Consider the following 23251-nt stretch of genomic DNA (forward strand, 5'->3'; position numbering starts at 1 on the left):
GTCCCATCACTCCATGGGAAATAGTGGAAACAGTGTCAGACTTAATTTTGGGGGGCTCCAAAATCACTGCAGATGGTGACTGCAGCCATGAAATTAAAAGACTCTCACTCCTTGGAAGAAAAGTTACGACCAACCTAGACAGCATATTCAAAAGCAGAGACATTACTTTGCCGACTAAGGTCCATCTAGTCAAGGCTATGGTTTTTCCAGTGGTCATGTATGGATGTGAGAGTTGGACTGTGAAGAAAGCTGAGCACTGAAGAATTGATGCCTTTGAACTGTGGTGTTGGAGAAGACTCTTGAGAGTCCCTTGGACTGCAAGGAGATCCAACCAGTCCATCCTAAAGGAGATCAGTTCTAGGTGTTCATTGGAAGGACTGATGCTGAGGCTGAAACTCCAATACTTTGGCCACCTCATGCGAAGAGTTGACTCATTGGAAAAGACCCTGATGCTGGGAGGGACTGCGGGCAGGAGGAGAAGGGGATGACAGAGGATGAGATGGCTGGATGGCATCACCGACTCCATGCACATGAGTTTGGGTGAACTCCGGGAGTTGGTGATGGACAGGGAGGCCTGGCACGCTGTGATTCATGGGGTGGCAAAGAGTCAGTTGGACGTGACTGAGCGACTGAACTGAACTAACTGAAACTCTAAAAATATAGCTATCTATATTTTTTACAGCTCATATGTTTAAAAGTACCTATTTCCAATACTAAATTTACTTAAAGTTTAACAATACTAAATTAATAATACAAAGAAAAACAAGCACTTACTTGGCCATAAAACTATGTCAGGAATTCTCTGAAACATTCCTTCCCTGAGCAAAAATATCTCATGAAGACAATGACCTGTTTTGTGATTTAAAAAAGAAAATGTAAAAATATCTTAAAATTAAAGGAAATTTTAAACTTAAAACTAAATAGGATTTATATGAAGTTGTTACCATGAGCTCTAAATACTCGATCATCTGCTTCTTGTGAATATGAAATATTGGTTTCTTTAAGGTCATGAAGAAAATCTTCACTTACAATAGAAGGAGGTGTATCACTAGGATTTAAGGATGCCTAGAAAATAAAAATTTTTTTTTACTTATTTCTAAAAAATAAAAATTTGAAATGTTACAGAGAAGTGACTATAAAACATGAATTTTTTTTTAAACATCTGAACTAGGACAGAAGCATAGAAAAATAATAAATAATACATATGGAAACCAACTCTGTGACAGTAACCAATTACAAATGGTCTTAAAAACCACATTCTGTAACATAAGTTATAACAGCCTTATGTTTTCTCTTTTGCTTCTATATCCCATCTTTTCATTATTTCTAAAGTCTACAATTAAGGAGACTTCCCCGGCAGTCCAGTGGTTAAGACTCCATGCTCTCACTGCAGGGGGCATAGGTTCAATCCTTGATCAAAGAACTAATAAGTAAGATCCCCTATGCCACATGGTGTGGTCAAAAACAAATAAATATAATAAAAATAAAGATTACAATTAAGAAGATAGAAAAGTCTGAAATCTTCTATTTTAAACTAGAGAGACTGGGATATAGATAGTTAACTTCTGCATTATCTACATTTCATCTGTAGATAAAATTTACCATTTCAGAATGAGCAGCAAAAAGCCTCCCAATAAGAAGTAAACCCATTTTTATAGGCCTGCTTTAAAACTCACAACGTAAACTTGATACTTAATTTCAACTAACAAGTATTCAACTTTAAAGCTATGTGACATTGGCTCACCCAACTTCTTTGAGCCTTGGTTTCTTCAACTATTAAATGAGATTATCACCATCAAATTTATACAACTGCCATAAGGAAGGAGAGTTAAATGTGGTAATTTTTGTGAAAAGTACCTATTATCATGCCTACCATATAGGACGGAGAAGGCAATGACACCCCACTCCAGTACTCTTGCCTGGAAAATCCTAGGGATGGAGGAGCCTGGTAGGCTGCAGTCCATGGGATTGCTAAGAATTGGACACAACTGGGCAACTTCACTTTCACTTTTCACTTTCATGCACTGGAGAAGGAAATGGCAACCCACTCCACTCTTCTTGCCTGGAGAATCCCAGGGACGGGGGAGCCTGGTAGGCTTCCATCTCTGGGGTTGCACAGAGTCAGACACGACTGAAGCGACTTAGCAGCAGCAGCAGCATATAGGAAAAGTTGGCTAACCAAATAAAATCTGTTATGTTAAAAAAGCTATGGCATAGTATTTGGAAAAACTAAAATATAAGAATATGTAAAGAAAAATACTTACATAGCCTTTAAATATCTTATTAATGTTCTATATTTAATATTCAGTTATATAATAAATATTTCTTGCACATGTGCTATAGGGCCCTGGTGATACAGCAGTGAGTTAAACCCAAAAAACTTACCTCATGGAATTAACCTATAGTGGAAAGAAATGACCAAAAGAATCTTGATAAAACATACAGATTACTAATTTTGTTACGTTCCTGAAACCTGAAATGGCTTAAAACAGAAAAAAAGAAGTGCATGTAAAACTGGTAAAATTTCTGAATATGATACATAGATGGTATCAGTGTCAAAAAAAGAAAAGTAAAACAAATAGTCAAAACACAGAAAGAGAAGATGGTTATTTTGAGACATTAGTCTGCCATCTTCTCAGCCAGCCAGCTCTCTTAATAAAGTTGCATTCCTTGCCTCAAAAAAAAAAAAAAACAAAAAACAGAAAAAATTAAGGAAGTAGAAGTGATTTTTTTAAAGAAAGGTTACAAGAATTTCGTTTGGGAGAGGTAGGAATTAGATGTTTAGTCTAATTAAGTACAAGAATAAAACGTAACTGTGGACTTCTAAACAAAATAAGCACTCACTGAATATCTACAGTCCTTAATAATATGTTGAATATAGTGGATAATATATTATAAATCATAGCCTCTGCACTTATGGAAGTTATACACAAAGGGATATACAGAATACTATACCATAGTAAGTAATAAATAATAAACATTATAATTATATAAAGAAATGCTATTTCATTAGCTTAATACAGTTTAAAGGTTTTTAATCCCCCTTTCAGAAAAGTGATACAAGAGCAAACTAAAATTTTCTATCACTCATATCTTAAAATCAAAATTATATTTTTAATCTTTAAATATTTTAAATGTTTTGATAATAATATAATATTACATTTTTATTTTAAATTATTCTATATAAATCCTAGATTACTGTCAGTTTATTACAAAATATAAAAATAACAGCAACTTATATTTTGGTAATAAAGTGCTCTCACAAAATTAATTCATTTGAACTTCACTACTACTTGTGACACACAGAACTGACACTTATGACTCTCATTTCTCCTATTAAGGTAACTGAGGTTCACAGAGTTTAAAAGTTTCAGATAAATCTTAAGATAAATGTTGAGATTAGGCTCTACATCTGTGATGCTAAAAAACAAACAAACGAAAAACACCCCTAGAAAGTCTAACAAGGCCAATCAAACTAACAAAAAGGACAAATATATTAAAGCAACTGTAACAAATTATAAAGATAAGTTTAATTAATGTGGGATTAACCACACATACATACATGCTCAATTAAGAATATTATTGTTTTTATTCGCTTACTTTAGAGGTAGTTTTATGCTCCACATTTACTCCAAGGGTATTCTGGATCCACTCTCTAAAAGTTGGCAATGACATGCCACTCAGAGGGTACCTAAGGTAAAAAGAAGTAAAACATTAGAGCAAAGTATCTTCATGTAAATTCAAACCTTAGATTCTGTTTCTAGCAGAGGTCAAGTAGTTGCTATCAAACCAACCCTCCCACATATAATGATAAGCTCTGGACAAAAAAAAAAAAAAACACCTAATTATTTGAGGACAGTATAGATAGTCCAATGATAGGCAAAAATAGGGGGTAAGAAGAAAACAGCACCACATAAGTTTCCAGTTTCAGCAGGTTTCAGCTAAAAGGGAAAGCTCCAGCACACAGAGTACCACAGAAAGAATAAAGAATTTGAGAATGCAAAAACCCTATAGTATCCCTGGCTTAAAGAGCCATTGGATGGTGTTTGCAGTGAACACAGCATCTGGGAAGAGCACAGAAAAGTCACGCAAATCCAGGAGTAGTTAGAGAGAGACTTATATATAAACTCTGTCCAAATGTCTGGCTGACCTCGAATAACAAGTGTATGGAGCAGACTCGAAGCAGCCCAGTTAAGCTTAAAAGAACTGAATATAAAATTCAGCTGCTCACCATCACAGAAGTAAACCTGAGGTAAGTCAAGTTAATTGCTTGGTTTAAAAACAACAAAACAGCCTTTTCAGACAAATGTAACAGAATACAGACTTTCCTCAACACATCAGTATCAATGTCCAAGATACACTTCAAAATTATTAGACATAAACAACCAACAAATTGTTATCCATAATTAAGAGAAAAGGCAATCAATAAGAAACCCCAAGATGATCCAAAATATTGGAAATAGCACACAAGGATTTGAAAACAGCTGCTGCTGCTAAGACGCTCAGTCCTGTCCAACTTTGGGCGACCCCAGACAGCAGCCCACCAGGCTCCCCCGTCCCTGGGATTCTCCAGGCAAGAACACTGGAGTGGGTTGCCATTTCCTTCTCCAATGCATGAAAGTGAAAAGTGAAAGTGAAGCTGCTCAGTCGTGCCGACTCTTAGCGACCCCATGGACTGCAGCCCACCAGGCTCCTCCATCCCTCTGATTTTCCAGGCAAGAGTACTGGAGTGGGATGCCATTGCCTTCTCCCTTGAAAACAGCTATAACCACACTAAAGGACAAAAGGGAAAATATGTTACCAGAGAATAAGAGAAAATAAATCTCAGCAGAGAAATAGAAATAATTTTTAAAAACAGAAATTCTATAATTAAAATTGAAATAAAAATTCATTGGAGGAACTCAAAAACAGACCAGAGATGTCAGTGAACTTACAGTCAGAGCAATAAAACATATATAATCTAAACAACAAAGAAAATAGAAAAAAAATAAATAGAGCTCCAAGGACCTGTGGAACAATAGAAAAACACTAACATACATATAAATGAAGACCCAAGAACAAGAGGAAAAGGAATTTTAAAAAAAAGTATTTGAAGAAATAATAACAGAAAGTTTCCAAATCTGATGAAAGATGTAAGTTTAGAAATTAAAGAAAGTCAGAGAACTCTAGAAGATAAATGCAGAGGCATGTCACAGTCAAATTGCAACTTAAAAAACGAAGCGAAAAAGAGAAAGACATTTTAAAAGCATCTACAGAAAAATGACATACTATACATAATAACAAAGTTATGACTGACTTCTCATTAGAAAGTCCAGAAAAAAAAAAAAAAGTCCAGAAAACTACTGAACAACATTTTTCAAGTGCTGAAAGGAAAAGAATGCCAACTTAGAATTGTATATCTGGTAAAAGGTATCCTTCAAGAACAAAAGTAAAACAAAGAGCTCTTCAGATGTTTTCATCTGAAAACTAAGAACGAAGAACCAGCACACCTACGCTATAAGCAATGCCAGAGGAACCTGTACAGGCTGAAGGGGAGTTCACACTAAAAGCACTGTCTTCACAATGGAATAAGCAATGACTCGAAGAGTAAACATCTGAGCAAATGTAACTATTCTTCTTGATTTCTTTAAAATGTGTATCACTTTAAAAAATTATAATACTGTATGATAAAGTGATAGAACTATAAATCATATCATGATGTGACAACCATAAAAAGAACAGGGATTAGTAAATAAACCAGATTTGCAAGGTGCTTGTATTTCATAAAAAGTGCTACAAAACATTTAAAACACACAAAAGAACTCTACAGAGCAGGAACAATATGAAAAAAAAGTAGGTCTGCTACTCAAGTTTTGTTTCCTCTTATCTTCTAACCCAAATTCTATTTAAATAAATTTATGTGAATCACGAACATTATTTCATATACACAAGAAGTCCTAAACTGTATATATATGAGACTGATGCAGAAAACTCACGTGCTTAGAGGGGGACCTTTTCAGTTTTAGAAATATTCATCAGAGATGGCAAAATATTAAGTGCTAGAAATAAAGAGATAAATATCCACCATCCAATCTCAGGGTTAGGTTTAGGTTTAGGTGTTAGTGGTTGGGGTTAGGATTAGGGTAGTAAAGAAGGTTGATATGCAAACAATAATATTTCAATGTGTTATAAAGAGGTAATAAATAACCCTCAGAGCAAACCAAATTTCAAAATGTTTATTTTAAAATGGTCAAATTTTCATTTTAGTAAACAAGTATTATCATGTGCCAGATATTGTTCTAAGTTTGTTATGTATATTAACTTATGATAATGTTATGAAGTTGATTTTATTCCATTTTGTAAAAAAAAGACATTAAGGCACAGACGTTACATAACTTAAGAGGTTCAGTTCAGTTCAGTCGCTCAGTCATGTCCAACTTTTTGTGACCCCCATGGACTGCAGCACGCCAGGCTACCCTGTCAATCATCAACTCCTGGATCTTGCTAAAACTCATGTCCATCCAGTTGGTGATGCCATCCAACCTTCTCATCCTCTGTTTTTTCCTTATCCTCCTGCCTTTAATCTTTCCCAGCATCAGGGTCTTTAAATGAGTCAGTTCTTCCCATCACGTGGCTTAAGTATTGGAGTCTCAGCTTCAGCGTCAGTCCTTCCAATGAATATTCAGGATTAATTCCCTTTAGAATGGACTGGTTGGATCTCCTTGCAATCCAAGGGACTCTCAAGAGTCTTCTCCAACACCACAGTTCAAAAGCATCAATTCTTCAGTGTTCAGCTTTCTTTATAGTCCAACTCTCACATCCATACATGACTACTGGAAAATCCATAGCTTTAACTAGACAGATTTTTTCAGCAAAGTAATGTCTCTGCTTTTTAATATGCTATCTAGGTTGGTCATAGCTCTTCTTCCAAGGAGCAGGCATCTTATAATTTCATGGCTGCCGTCACCATTTGCAGTGATTTTAGAGCCCAAGAGAATAAAGCCTGTCACTGTTTCCATTGTTTCCCCACCTATCTGCCATGAAATAATGGGACTGGATACCATGATCTTTGTTTTTTGGATGTTTAGTTTTAAGCCAGCTTTTTCACTCTCCTCTTTCACCTTCATCAAGAAGCTCTTTATTCAGTACCTCTTCACTTTCTGCCATAAAGGTGGTGTCATCTGCATATCTGAAGTTATTAATATTTCTCCTGGCAATCTTGATTCCAGCTTGTGCTTCATCCAGACTGGCATTTCACATGATGCACTCTACATATAAGTTAAATACACAAGGTGACAATATATAGCCTTGACAGACTCCTTTCTCAATTTGGAACCAGTCCGTTGTTCCATGTCTGGTTCTAACTGTTGATTCTTGACCTTCATACAGGTTTCTCAGGAAGTGGGCAAGGTGATCTGGTATTCCCATCTCTTTAAGAATTTTCCACAGTTTGTTATGATCCACACAGTCAAAGGCTTTAGTGTAGTCAATGAAGCAGAAGGAGATGTTTTTCTAACTCTCTTGCTTTTTCTATGATTCAACAGATGTTGGCAACTTGATCTCTGGTTCCTCTGCCTTTTCTAAATACAGCTTGAACATCTGGAAGTTCTCAGTTCATATATTGTTGAAGCCTAGCTTGGAGAATTTTGAGCATTACTTTGCTAGCATGTAAGATGAGTGCAATTGTGTGGTAGTTTGAGCATTCTTTGGCATTGCCTTTCTTTGGGATTGGAATGAAAACTGACCTTTTCCAGTTCTGTGGCCACTGCTGAGTTTTCCAAATTTGCTGGCATATTGAGTGCAGCACTTCAAATGCATCATCTTTTAGGATCTGAAATAGTTCAGCTGAAACTCCATTACCTCCACTAGCTTTATTCGTAGTCATGTTTCCTAAGGTCCACTTGATTTCGCACTCCAGGATATCTGGCTCTAGGTGAGTGATCACACCAACATGGTTATCTGGTTCATTATCTTTTTGGTATAGTTCTTCTGTGTATTCTTGCCACCTCCTCTTAATATCTTCTGCTTCTGTTAGGTCCATACCATTTCTGTCCTTTATTGCACCCATCTTTGCACGAAATATTCCCGTGGTATCTCTAATTCTCTTGAAGAGATCTCTAGTCTTCCCCATTCTATTATTTTCTCTATTTCTTTGCATTGATCACTTGGGAAGGCTTTCTTATCTCTCTTTGCTATTCTTTGAAACTCTGCATTCAGAATAGATCTTTACCATGACTGAAAATTGGTTTGAAAACTTTAAGGAATGGTTTTTGTTGTAAAACATAAGGTGAGATCAATTTACCACCTTTTCTTAAGATCCAAGTAGACTATATTATAGAAGATACAGAACCAGAGCAAACTTTCAAGACCAATGAAACCATTCTATAATGGAAAGAAAACTCTGTGGACATAAATATCCAAGAAGGAAGTGCACATCAAGATTTAATGTGACTACAGTGGTTTGAGACTTCATAATTCTCTCTGCCATTTGACTTTCCCTCTGAGGCCTCTCACATGTGAATATTGAGCCCACAATCAACAGTGTTTTGTTTTCTTTTTTCTTCTACTCAAAGTTAAAACTGATCAAAGTTATTGGCTTTTTACTTTGCTAGAACAAACTATCTTATGTTTACATACTGGTTTAAATTGCTATTTATGTGCAAACTGTCAAAATGTAAATTAAATATAAATGTTCATGCTTTAGGGAAAAAAAAGATTTAATGTGACTAAAGACAAAGTAACTCTCACTCTGGGGCAGTGCACAGAAGCAGCAGAATATTAGCAGACGCAACCATCTATCCTGAGACCTAGAGTTTCGCAACTGCTAACCAATTTTAAAGCTTTTTATAATGAAATAAAACTTTAAAAATTATGCTACTGAAAATACAAAGTGCAGGAAACCCAAACAAATTCTATTTAATCATTAACTGATGCTTTGAAAGTTCCAATTAATGTATAACCACCTTTAAAGTCAAAGAATAATGACGTCTTTCAAAATTTTTAGTTTATAGAAATCTATAGCATTAGCTCTCAAGTATTGCCTTCTGCTGCTTAAACTTAGGAGGACTTAATTCATCTATTTCTGGAAAGAATAAGAATGGCAAGATTATAAATCTACAGGATTATAAAATGTCAAATTACAAATCTGTTCAGAAAATAGATTGTGTTCAGGGAAAATCTTATTTTCCCCTGACATCTATGAAAGCTTATAATTGCCTCTAAATTAATGGCTGAGTTTGAAATACCAAAGTTAACCTCCCCAAAATATATACAGACAACCAACCACATTTACTCATAAAACTTTTCTATCTTTTTAATGTTCTTTGGATCACAAATAGGGGAATCCCTATAAATTTTCACTGGGAGTCACTCAGTTTCTGGCACCTATGGATTTCCCTTTCTTCCTTTCCAGCTCTGTTTTCTTTCTTTCTTGTGGTATTTTATCCATGTTTTCTATCTGGTTATAGAAGGCAACCCACTCCAGTACTCTTGCCTGGAAAATTCCATGGACGGAGAGCCTGGTAGGCTACAGTCCATGGGGTCGCAAAGAGTTGGATACGACTGAGTGACTTCACTTACTTACTTGTAGAAGGCAAAGGGTCAGTTCACTACAATGCCAGAATAAAAGTCTTCATAAAGAATTTTTAAAACTGGCCTTACAATGTAATATTATTAATACAAAATGGTGAATTGATACTGTTGATACTCAACCTTTCCAGTCAGAAATTTCATTTTCTCTTTTAAGTATATCACAACCTTCTTATGCTTCTGCCCTTTACCCTCCTCTGGAACAACAGGAACTTTAGTCATAGAATATCTTTTTACAATATGACTAACTCTACTGTAGCAGTGTATAGAGTGTAGAAGGCTCCTGTAAAGTGATTCCAGAGACTGGAAAGAGAATAAAATCAATACAATGGATAGTATGATATCTATTAGCACAAGAAATAGCACAAGAATGAACCTTAAAAGCACTTGAGTTTTAATCACAATTTCCCACTGTACAGGTGACCTCAAGTAAGGTGTTTAACCTCCCTCATCCTCAATCTCCTAATTATTTTTAAGAATACATCACTACCCACTTAGGGTTATTTTAGGATAACTCAGTAAGAACTCAATAAATAGCTATTGTTATCTTAAAGAACATTTGTTAAGTGTTTTCTAATTAAAAAAAAAAATTAACCATTATCCCTAGGAGACTAGACTAGAGAAAGCTATGATTCAGTTCAATCCTGTTTATTATCCTGTCTGTGCTAAAGTAATGGTGCACCAAAATGGGAATTATTATTCAGTTATTTGGTTTTAGGTATTAAATAATTTATGTAGCACATATTTAACCCTACAGCATTTAAATCCCATCTTCATGTTCACAGAATTACCCTTTGGATAGTGGGTAACTCAGTGAGAAGCCAAGGTTACCTGTGCAGGCTCTGCCAGTCAGATGTACTCTTGTTTTCCTCCCTTCTCCCTCACTGGACTTGGACTCAGGAGTCAAGAGTGCAAAAGAAATGAAGCCTTTATGGAATGCATTCTGGTTGGAAGGGCAGCAGCACTCTTCCAAAATCCAAAGTCAACAGAAGAATTCTCTAATTCTACTATAACCTGGCCAAAAGTTTCTCTCATGACGATTGAATTCCCTCTGTTTTCAATTTATGCTCTCCAAACAATATATAAATTACAAATTTTGCTTTCTACATATCTTAATATCAGAAAGGGCAATAACAAGTGTTTTACACCCCGAAAAAGAAATAATCTAATCATAAATGAATACACCAGGGCTCTAATTTTTTTCTAATATCTTATGAGTGTTACACATATGTTGGCCATCCACAATCTGATCCTTTCTGGAAAAACCAGCAAGTCAAGTGTCAGAACACCCAAAATAAAAGCCAGATTCTAAACCATGGGTATAAGGGTTCATACAGTAAGGTATAAATAGATGTGACACTTTCTGTGATTAATCATTCACTTAACATACATACACTGCTAACATAAACCACTACAAAGCCACACTACTCCACAGAAGACAGTAGGTTTATGCTTTCAGTGGTGCTGGGCACAAAGTGCCTATCTGCCCCTCACACAGAGCAAAGATGCTATGCCTTCAACACTCAGAGACAGAGAAATGAAAGTAATATCTGAGAAGAGAGGAAGTTGGTTCTTCTAAGTTGACAAGATTCACTTTTTACCCGCTGAAGATTTTGTAAAGCCATCTCTACATGACAAGTTTCTACTGTATTAGACATTATTCTACTGAAAATATAAACACTCGATCTTTAGATCCTGATTCAAAATACCTATAAAATGACACTTTTGAGACAATTAGAGAAAAGGAATGTGAAATGGATAACCAGATATTATAAAATTTCTGTTACATTGAGGAGTATGATAATGGTGGTGGTTTAAACGCTAAGTCGTATCTGACTCTTTGCAGACCCATGGACTGTAGCCCAGCAGGTGCCTCTGTCCATGGGATTTTCCAGGCAAGAATACTGGAGTGGATTGCCGTTTTCTTCTCCAGAGGATCTTCCCAACCCAGGAATCGAACTCAGGTCTCCTGCATTGCAGGCAGATTATTTACCGACTGAGCTATGTTGATAATTGGTTTTACCAGGTCCTTTTAAGGGATATATATACAAATATTTAGAAGGGACATGACAATGTCAGAATTGATACACAAAAGAAAAAGAAAAGCATTTATTACAAAATATTAGTCACTTTTAAATCTAGGGAGAAACCATTACATTATCTTCTCTACTTTTATATATGTCTATTATTTAATGTTATATTTGTTATTTATGTTTAAAATTTTTCATACAAAGATAAATAAAAGGAACAAAACAGAGAATAAACCAAAGTTACCTTTTCCCAGTCAACTCAATTTGTCCTTTCTTATTGAAGATGAACTTGGAATCATTATATCCCCATCCATTCCATTTCATAACTTCTTGCCTAATAAGCAGAAAAATATATGAGATCTATGCTAAACATCTCAAAACTGAACAGTGCATCATTGACTATTAACTTTCACAATCATTTAATAGAAGACCTTATTCTACTAATATTATGTTGCCTTAAATAAAATATATTAAAAATGTCAGTGCATGAATATTTCTAAATATAGAATCACTGATGGGCAGCACCTGCTTCCTAAACAGCTACAGCCACTAAATTTAATGCATAATAAGGAGAAAGGAAGAAAGAAGAACAATGGAAAAAAAGTTTTTAAGAGTACACATACACTTCATTTTGTACATGTTATTGAGTTTGCATTATATAATGGCCTATATGTAATTTCCCATTCAAATTTCAACTGAACAGGAAACATATTTCTGCATAAATTAGAAAAATCAATTAATTAATCTTATGTTACAATAAAAAATACCAATTTACAAAGTCATTTTCATCAAAATCAATGACTCACCCATCCAATTTTGCACATTACAAAAGAATTAGACAGGCCTGGACCCATGTAGAACACAATAAGCAACCACAATGAAGTACTGTATCAGCATTTAATATATATTTTAGCATGGTACTGTAGTATACTTGGGTCACTGAAATAAACTAATGGTGAATCTTCTTATTGCAAATTCAGTAATGCAGTTTATGATGAAAATAGCTGAAGAAAACTCTTCTCTATGAATAAAGTTACTTGCTTCATTAAAATTTCAAAATATATCACAGGAAAAAAATCTGTGTGGTGATGAATGTTAACTAGATTTATTATGGTGATAAATACACAATACACACAAATACTGAAACTCTAAGGTGTACACCTAAAACCAGTACAATGTTAACATGTCAGTTTTACTTCAATTTTTTTTTAATTTCAAAATAAAGATGTACTATGAAAGAGTATCCTAATTTTCCATAATTCTCAAGGAAGAAAATGACAGCTGACAAGCAAATCTTTTATTATAATCATAATTCTTTTCCTGATTCAAAGGCTTTTCAAACAAGTAGAATGCTAACACAATACAACTGAACCAAATACAATCATTAATAGTGTAATGAAATTCCTATCTAAACACAAAATTAAGAAAAGCTAGGAATGCTATCTTTAAAATTATAACTGCTATCAATAAAAACTATAGTCACTATACAAAAACAAACTGTTCAAAAATGTATGTTTTGTTTTTCAAAAACATCTTAAACAGTATCAAATCCAGATTAGATTTGCACATATGCCTGTTATAAACTACCACTCAGTATTTTCTTCTTATTTCACAACTCTACCGCACTGTAGAGAGAGATTTTGCAAGGGAGCTTCTGGAAAAAAATCTCTACAGAAAGATCTCATGACTACTGTCATACGACTAACACACACTCATTTCCTTAAATTTACACAACGTAAAAACAGATTAGGTAATCATCCACTTTGCCTTTTTTAATGATTGCATTCTCTTCACTTTTATGAATATAACTTAGCCAGTATTTTTATATTTCCATAAGAGAATAATATGGAGATTTTAGCTAATATCTTTACTTAATATTTTATAATGTGTGCATAAATTTTTATATATGACTATTTTATTAGTGAATTTAAACATTTGCCAGGAAATCTGCACGCAATAAAATAGTAGTTTGCTATCACACAAAATAAATGCAAAAAGAGCAATATAGTCATTTTGCCTTGATATTACAATCACTAGCCATGGGAAATTATTTCACTACAGATGATGGATTTGGCATGTTTACACAGCTTAACAATGAACATCATTTTCCTTAAAAATTATACTTAGAATTTAAAAAAATTATCCCCAGATGGCCTCAAAGTAAAAAGCTAAATGTGACTACATGTGTTCACTCTTAACATTTCACAAGAAAAACGAATTGAGGTAAGCAGGAAATATCTGCTGAGGTATACTGAAAAACAAAGACATACTCAAGATTCTGGAACTGAAATTTTCAGTTGTGTAATATCCTAAAGAACTTCCAAGCTTTCAACTACAGGCTAAGGTACCTTTTTCTCTTTTTTCATTTTCATCAGAAATTCTACCTATGATATGCTGCTGCTGCTAAGTCACTTTAGTCGTGTCCAATTCTGTGCGACCCCATAGACAGCAGCCCACCAGGCTCCCCCGTCCCTGGGATTCTCCAAGTAAGAACACTGGAGTGGGCTGCCATTTCCTTCTCCAGTGTATGAAAGTGAAAAGTGAAAGTAAAGTCGCTCAGGCCTACCATATTCATACCAATTTTTGGAGGCTTCCCAGAAGTTGAAATAAAGGCATTTGTAACGCATTTGTGCCTAAAAAAAAAAAAAAAAAAAAATGCAAGCCTATGCTGCTTAAATACTATATAATTAAAATCTATGTTAGCTCAAAACCAATCTTCTATTATTTTTAAAGTATCCCACATGTTAAATAAAAAGTAGGCAAATTTCCTAGGCTTCTGGTTTTAAACTTTTACACATATGTCCTTTCAAATGATTAATATTTCCTAAGACACACACAACTATGTGATTACCTTAAACTTTAACTTCTTATATAGAAGAATGTAATGAGAACACTGAAGGGCATTACAGTATTAACATTTTAAAAATGAAAGTAAAACTTTACATAGTCATAGAATTCGAAAACTAGAAAGGTCCTTAGAAACTATCGAGTTCAACTGCCTATTTTTCAGATAAAGAAATGTGAGCCCCATGGAACATACTCCAGGATAGACAACATCTTGGGTCACAAATCAAGCTTTAGTAAATTTAAGAAAATTGAAATCATATCAAGCATCTTCTCTGACCACAACACTAGGCAACTAGATATTACAAGAAAAAAACTGTAAGAAACACAAGCACATGAAGATTAAACAACACGTTTCTAAATAACCAACAGGTTACTGAAGAGATCAAAAGGGAAATCAAAAAATTTCTAGAAACAAATGACCTACCTCAAGAAACAAGAAAAACATCAAATAGACAACCTAACTTTACACCTAAAACAACTGGAAAAAGAAGAACAAAAAACTCCAAAATTAGTAGAAGGAAAGAAATTATAAAGATTTGAGCAGAAATAAATGAAAAACAAATGAAAGAAACAATATAAAAATCAATAAAACTAAAAGCTGGTTCTTTGAGGAGATAAACAAAATTGACAAGCCTTTAGCCAGACTCACAAGAAAAAAAGAGAGAAGAATCAAATCAACAAAATTAGAAATGAAAAAGGGGAGGTTACAACGGACAATGCAGAAATACAAAGGGTTATAAGAGACTATTATGAACAACTATATGGCATTAAAATGGATAACCTGGAAGAAATGGACAGATTCTTAGAAAAGTTCACTCTTAGAAAAGTTAGAACTTGAACTTAGAAAAGTTCAAGACTGAAGCAGGAAAAAACAGAAATTATGAACAACCCAATTACAAGTACTAAAATTGAAGCTGTGAGCAAAAATCTCCCAAAAACCAAAAGCCCAGGACCAGATGGCTTCACAGGAGAATTCTATCAAACATTTCAGTTCAGTTCAGTGGCTCAGTCGTGTCCGACTCTTTGCGACCCCATGAATTGCAGCACGCCAGGCCTCCCTGTCCATCACCAACTCCCAGAGTTCACTCAGACTCATGCCCATCGAGTTGGTGATGCCATCCAGCCATCTCATCCTCTGTTGTCCCCTTCTCCCCCTGCCCCCAATCACTCCGAGTATCAGAGTCTTTTCCAATGAGTCAACTCTTCACATCAGGTGACCAAAGTACTGGAGTTTTAGCTTTAGCATCATTCCTTCCAAAGAAATCCCAGGGTTGATCTCCTTCAGAATAGATTGGTTGGATCTCCTTGCAGTCCAAGGGACTCTCAAGAGTCTTCTCCAACACCACAGTTCAAAAGCATCAATGCTTTGGTGCTCTGCCTTCTTCACAGTCCAACTCTCACATCCATACATGACTACTAGAAAAACCATAGCTTTGACTAGACGGACCTTAGCTGGAAAAGTAATGTCTCTGCTTTTGAATATGCTATCTAGGTTGGTCATAACTTTTCTTCCAAGGAGGAAGCATCTTTGAATTTCATGGCTGCAATCACCATCTGCAGTGATTTTGGAGCCCCAAAAGATAAAGTCTGACACTGTTTCCACTGTTTCCCCATCTATTTGCCATGAAGTGATGGGACCGGATGCCATGATCTTAGTTTTCTGAATGTTGAGCTTTAACACAACTTTTTCACTCTCCTCTTTCACTTTCATCAAGAGGCTCTTTAGTTCCTCTTCACTTTCTGCCATAAGGATGGTGTCATCTGCATATCTGAGGTTATTGATATTTCTCCCGGCAATCTTGATTCCAGCTTGTGCTTCTTCAAGTCCAGCGTTTCTCATGATGTACTCTGCATATAAGTTAAATAAGCAGGGTGACAATATACAGCCCTGATGTACTCCTTTTCCTATTTGGAACCAGTCTGGTGTTCCATGTTCAGTTCTAACTGTTGCTTCCTGACATGCATACAGGTTTCTCAAGAGGCAGGTCAGGTGGTCTGGTATTCCCATCTCTTGGAGAATTTTCCAGTTTATTGTGATCCACACAGTCAAAGGCTTTGGCATAGTCAATAAATATAGGAGACTGGAAGGCAAAAGTAAGAAGTCAAGAAACACCTGGAATATCAGGGAAATTTGGCCTTGGAATACAGAATGAAGCAGGTCAAAGACTAATAGAGTTTTGCCAAGAAAATGCACTGGTCATAGCAAACACCCTCTTCCAACAACACAAGAGAAGACTCTACAAATGGATATCACCAGATGGTCAACACCAAAATCAGACTGATTATATTCTTTGCAGCCAAAGATGGAGAAGCTCTATACAGTCAACAAAAACAAGACCAGGAGCTGACTGTGGCTCAGATCATTAACTACTTATTACCAAATTCAGACTTAAATTGAAGATAGTAGGGAAAACCGCTAGACCATTGAGGTATGACCTAAATCAAATCAAACATTTAGAGAGAGCTAAAAAACATCTTTTTCTGCTTTATTGACTATGCCCAACCCTACTGGATCCTATTGTGGATCACAATAAACTGTGTAAAATTCTGAAAGAGATGGGAATACCAGACCACCTGACCTGCCTCTTGAGAAACCTGTATGCAGGTCAGGAAGGAAGCAACAGTTAGAACTGGACATGGAACAACAGACTGGTTCCAAATAGGAAAAGGAGTATGTCAGGGCTGTATATTGTCACCCTGCTTATTTAACTTATATGCAGAGTACATCATGAGAAATGCTAGGCTGGAAGAAGCACAAGCTGGAATCAAGATTGCCGGGAGAAATATCAATAACCTCAGATATGCAGATGACACCATCCTTATGGCAGAAAGTGAAGAGGAACTAAAGAGCCTCTTGATGAAAGTGAAAGAGGAGAGTAAAAAAGTTGGGTTAACGCTCAACTTTCAGTAAACTAAGATCATGGCATCTGGCCCCATCACTTCATGGCAAATAGATGGGGAAACAGTGGAAACAGTGTCAGACTTCTTTTCTGGGGGCTCCAAAATCACTGCAGATGGTGATTGCAGCCATGAAATTCAAAGATGCTTCCTTCTTGGAAGAAAAGTTATGACCAACCTAGACAGCATATTTAAAAGCAGAGACATTCCTTTGCCAACAAAGGTCCATCTAGTCAAGGCTATGGTTTTCCCAGTGGTCATGCATGGTTGTGAGAGTTGTACTGTGAAGAAAGCTGAGCACCAAAGCATTGATGCTTTTGAACTGTGGTGTTGGAGAAGACTCTTGAGAGTCCCTTGGAATGCAAGGAGATCTAACCAGTCCATCCTAAAGGAGAGCAGTCCTGGGTGTTCATTCAAAGGACTGATGCTGAGGCTGAAACTCCAATACGTTGGCCACCTAATGCAAAGAGCTGACTCAATGGAAAAGACCCTGATGCTGGGAGGGGCTGGGGGCAGGAGGAGAAGGGGACGATAGAGGATGAGATGGCTGGATGGCATCACCAAGTCGATGGACATGCGTTCTGGTAAACTCCAGGAGTTGGTGATGGACAAGGAGGCCTGGCATGCTGCGATTCACGGGGTCACACAGAGTCAGACAAAACTGAGCTAGTGAACTGAACTGAATGCCTATCCTTCTAAAACTCTTTCAAAAAATTGCAGAGAAAGGAGCACTTCCAAACTCATTCTACGAGGCCGCCATCACCCTGATATCAAAATCAGACAAAGACAACACAAAAAAAGAAAACTATAGGCCAACATCACTGATGAACATATATGCAAAAATCCTCAACAAAATTTTACCAAACAGAATTCAGCAACTCATCAGAAAGCTCATACACCATGATCAAGCTGGGTTTACTCCAGGACTGCAAGGATTCTCAATATATGCAAATCAAGCAATATGATACACTATATTAACAAATTGAAAGATAAAAACTATATGATCATCTCACTAGATGTAGAAAAAGCCTTTGACAAAATTTAGCACCCATTTATCATTAAAATTCTTTAAAAAATGGGCATAGAAGGAACCTACCTCAACATAGTAAAGGCTCCATATGATAAGCCTACAGCAAACATTATTCTCAATGGTGAAAAACTGAAAGCATTCCCCCTAAGATCAAGAACAAGACAAGGGCGTCCACTTTTACCACCATTATTCAACATAGTTCTGCAAGTCCTAGCTACAGCAATCAGAGAAGAAAAAGAAATAAAAGGAATCCATATCAGAAAAGAAGAAGTAAAATTCTCACTGTCTGTAGATGACATGATACTGTACATAGAAAACCCTAAAGATAGTATCAGAAAATTACTAGAGCTAATCAGTGAATTTAGCAAAGTTGTGGGATACAAAATCAATACACAGAAATCACTTGCATTTCTATATAGTAACAATGAAAAATCAGAAAAAGAAATTAAGGAATCAATCCCATTCACCATTGCAACAAAAAGAAATATCTAGGAATAAACTTACCTAAGGAGGCAAAAGAACTGTACACAGAAAATTGTAAGACACTAATGAAAGAAATCAAAGATGACATAAACAGATGGAGAAATATGCCATGTTCCTGGGTAGGAAGAATCAATGTTGTGAAAATGACTATACTACCAAAAGCAATCTACAGAATCAAGGTGATCCCTATCAAATTACCAATGGCATATTTCACAGAACTAGAACAAAAATTTTCACAATTCATATGGAAACACAAAAAACCCCGAATAGCCAAAGCAGTCTTGAGAAAGAAGAATGGAGCTAGAGGAATCAAGCTGCCTGACTTCAGATTATACTACAAAGCTACAGTCATCAAGACAGTATGGTACTGGCACAAAAACAGAAATACAGACCAATGGAACAAGACAGAAAGCCCAGAAATGAACCCATGCACCTCTGGGTACCTTATTTTTGACAAAGGAGGCAAGAATATACAATGAGGCAAAGACAGCCTCTTCAATAAATGATGCTGGAAAAACTGGACAGCTACATGTAAAGGAATGAAATTAGAACATGTTCTAACACCAAACACAAAGATAAACTGAAAATGGATTAAAGATCTAAATGTGAGACCAGAAACTATAAAACTCTTCAGAAGAACACAGGCAGAATACTTGATGACATAAATCAAAGCAAGATCCTGAATGACCCACCTCCTAGAGTAACAGAAATAAAATCAAAAGTAAACAAATGGGACCTGATTAAACTGAAAAGCTTTTGCACAGCAAAGGAAACTATAAGCAACCTGAAAAGACAGCCCTCAGAATGGGAGAAAATAAAAGCAAATGAATAACTGACAAAGGATTAATTTCCAAAATATACAAGCAGCTCATACAACTCAATGCCAGGAAAACAAACAACCCAATCAAAAAGTGGGAAAAAGACTTAGACCTTTTTTTAAAGACATACAGATCGCTGCCTAACACATGAAAAGATGCTCAAGATCGCTCATTATTAGAGAAATGCAAATCAAAAGTACAATGGGATATCACCTCACAATGGTCAGAATGGCCCTCATAAAAAACCTACAAACAATAAATGCTGGAGAGGGTGTGGAGGAAAGGGAACGCTCTTGCACTGTTGGTGGGAATGTAAACTGGTAAAGCCACTATGGAAGACAGTATGGAGATTCCTTTAAAAATTAGGAATAAAACCACCACATGACCCAGCAATCCCATTCCTAGGCATGCACCCTGAGGAAACCAAAACTGAAAAAGACACATGTATCCCATTGTTCATTGCAGCACTATATCCAATAGCTAGAACATGGAGGCAACCTAGATATCCACTGACAGATGAATGGATAAAGAAGCTGTGGTATAGAAACACAATGGAATATTACTCAGCCATAAAAAGGACTGCGTTTCATTCTGTTCTGATGAGGTTGATGAACCTAGAACCTATTATACAGAGTGAAGAGAGTCAGAAAGAAAAGATAAATATCATATTCTAATGCAAATTATGGAATCTAGAAAAATGGTACTGAAGAATTTATTTACCGGGCAGCAATGGAGAAGCAGATTTATGGATATGGGGAGAGGGTGAGATACATGGAAAGAGTAATGTAGAAACTTACATTACCATATGTTAAATAGCCAATGGGAATTTGCTTTGTGGCTTGGGAAACTCAAACAGGGGCTCTGTATCAATCTAGAGGGGTGGGATGGGGCGGGAGATGGGAGGGGGGTTCAAAAGGGAGGGGATAAATGCATGCCTATGGCTGATTCATGTTGAGGTTTGACAGAAAACAGCAAAATTCTGTAAAGCAATTATCCTTCAATAAAAATATAAATTTAAAAATAAAAGAAGAGAAGAGCTCATGATTACACAGCTAAGTTAACTGTGAGCACCAGAAAGTGAACTCTCAGTCTTGTCATTCTTCCTCTTCAGGCATGTAATATTTGAAAACTACTAAGTCATGCTCTCAGGTAACCAAAATGGTTTAAAGGAACCTCTTCTTCGTCACATTAACATTTTTCTAAATACTATTACATGTTATTATTATAGTCATTCTTCTGCATTTGATCTAAAGGAAAACATTTTTAAAAAATCAAGGAATCTGGTTGTATTAGTACACCCAATGACTTATACTCTCTTTATCTACTGGATAATGAATTCTGCCATTCAGAATAATGACTCCAAAGCACTAAAAAACTGAAATGGAGAATGATCAAAGAATCTTCAATTTTCCCTAAGATTCAAATAAAAGAATTCAATTCTCAACTAAGCACAGAGATCAATTAATCAGACTGATCTCTCAGACTTGCCAATTTTTAGAGCTAACTACAAATTTAATGTCTTCAAAATATAAGACCTCCCTCTTCTGCGAAGAAAAGCTGGATCGATTTTACTACACACACACACACCCACACAAAGCCGATGTTTTACACGTTGATATATTGGACCATAGTGCTTCCCAGGGGGTGCAGTGGTAAAAAATCTGCCTGCCAATGCAAAAGATGTCAGAAACAAGGGTTTGATCCCTGGGTTGAGAAGATCCCCTGGAGGAGGAAATGGCAACCCATTTCAATATTCTTGCCTGGAAAACCGCATGGACAGATAAGGCTGGGGGGCTACAGTTCACGGGGTCGCACACAGTCGAAGATGACTGAGCACAAACACACACATCTGACCACGGTATCGAACAGTGAAAAAGCTCCTCGTATTAGCTGGCATAACAAAAGAAAAAGGAGACGTTAAAATACCATCACATATACACAAGGTGGCAGTATTCGCCCATGCTGTACTTACTCAGTGGTCTGCATTTCCTAGTGCTGTTTTTGCAAAATTTTAAACTGAAATTAAGGGTTAGCATTATCTTTGTCAAAACCATACAATTCCTTCTTCATTCTCAAAATGGGAAGTTTTCATTTTTAAGTCTCTATATAAACATAGATTAATAGTAACAGTCAGATTACTATTTCCCTATTAGTGATTGAAAAAGATCATATGATCTCAGTTTTTGGAAAATAAAAACTAAAGTATGAAACTTAAGCCCCAATGTTGAATTTCTAACTAACCAAGCTCAGGATCAGTTAAATTCAAATTAATTCCACATATATTATAATACTAAGAAGTTTAAAAAATTTTTTTAATCTTTCAAGGGTTTTTTTAGTACTAGTTAAAATCCTTATCTGGTAATGTGTTTTATTATTTTAAAACCCAAATAATCTAAAGAAAATTATGAAAGTGAAGTAAAAAGTAAGTGTTGAGAAAGATACCAAGATTTAATAAATATTTCCCTGAAAAGATATGCTACCAAAAAAACCTATAAGTGAAATATATTCCTACTAGTTTCTCTTTTTTTAATAAAAATCTGAAGTTATTTCATTCATGCAAGTTCAGTACATGATACAATTGGTTGGTGAATATTCCTACTTTACACAGATCTATATTCGGTGTAGGTAATGATTATCTGTAACCTTTATTTTTTATTCCTAGTAGCTTTTATTTAAAAAAATTTGAAGCTGAGGTCCCATTAGAAATATAAAGGCCTAAAGAGAGGAGAAATCTGCAGAACACCATTTACTTGTAAATTTAATTTAAAATGTTTATGATTTAAAACACATTTAAAATCATGTTAGTATTTAGTCTACAAGTCCTACAAAATTATTTCTAAAAACTCAATAGCAAAACGCCCATACAACTATTTACAATGCTTACTGTCTCGATCTAAGAGTGCATCTAATCCCCTTTCAAATGCTGCTGCTGCTGCTAAGTCGCATCAGTCATGTCCGATTCTGTGCAACCCCACAGATGGCAGCCCACCAGGCTCCTCTGACCCTGGGATTCTCCAGGCTAGAATACTGGATGGGTTGCCATTTCCTTCTCCGCCCTTTCAAATAGTTATTAATCTAAGTAGCTTAGCTATATGGAGAAGGAAATGGCAACCCACTCCAGTATTCTAGCCTGGAGAATCCCAGGGACAGAGGAGCCTGGTGGGCTGCCGTCTATGAGGTCGCAAGAGTCGGACACGACTGAAGCGACTTAGCAGCAGCAGTAGCTTAGCTGTAAGTGTAACAAATTATGTACTACAAAAAGAAAGCCCCTTTACAAAAAAGGATTGTTAATTCGCTAAGTCATATCGATTCTTTGTGACCTCATGGACTGTAGACCCCCAGCTCCTCTGTCCATGGGATTTCCCAGGCAAGAACACTGGAGTGGGTTGCCATTTCTTTCTCCAGGGGACCTACCTCACCCAGGGATCGAACCCAGGGCTGCTGCATTGGCGGGAGGATTCTTTACTGCTGAGCCACCAGGAGAGTCCCCACAAAAAAGAACAGAAAAAATCAAATAGAAGACATACATAACCACCACTTAATTTACACTGCTACAAATCTCCCAGTTCTAAGACTGT

The 23251-nt window shown here is 36.0% G+C and overlaps 1 protein-coding gene across 1 annotated transcript in view; it reads right to left on the reverse strand.

Moving 5' to 3' along the window:
• The window catches only part of AGPS (alkylglycerone phosphate synthase), a 129139-nt gene that overhangs the window by 80188 nt on the left and 25700 nt on the right, over positions 1–23251 (reverse strand). The window contains exons 2-5 of the mRNA XM_052663808.1: positions 11842–11931; positions 3601–3691; positions 945–1065; positions 775–849 (exon numbers count right to left, since the gene is read on the reverse strand). Of these exons, the coding sequence (XP_052519768.1) occupies positions 775–849; positions 945–1065; positions 3601–3691; positions 11842–11931 (377 nt within the window). The remainder of the gene's footprint in view (positions 1–774; positions 850–944; positions 1066–3600; positions 3692–11841; positions 11932–23251) is intronic.

The sequence above is a fragment of the Budorcas taxicolor genome, chromosome 2 (genome assembly GCF_023091745.1).
Source record: "Budorcas taxicolor isolate Tak-1 chromosome 2, Takin1.1, whole genome shotgun sequence".
NCBI lineage: Eukaryota > Metazoa > Chordata > Mammalia > Artiodactyla > Bovidae > Budorcas > Budorcas taxicolor.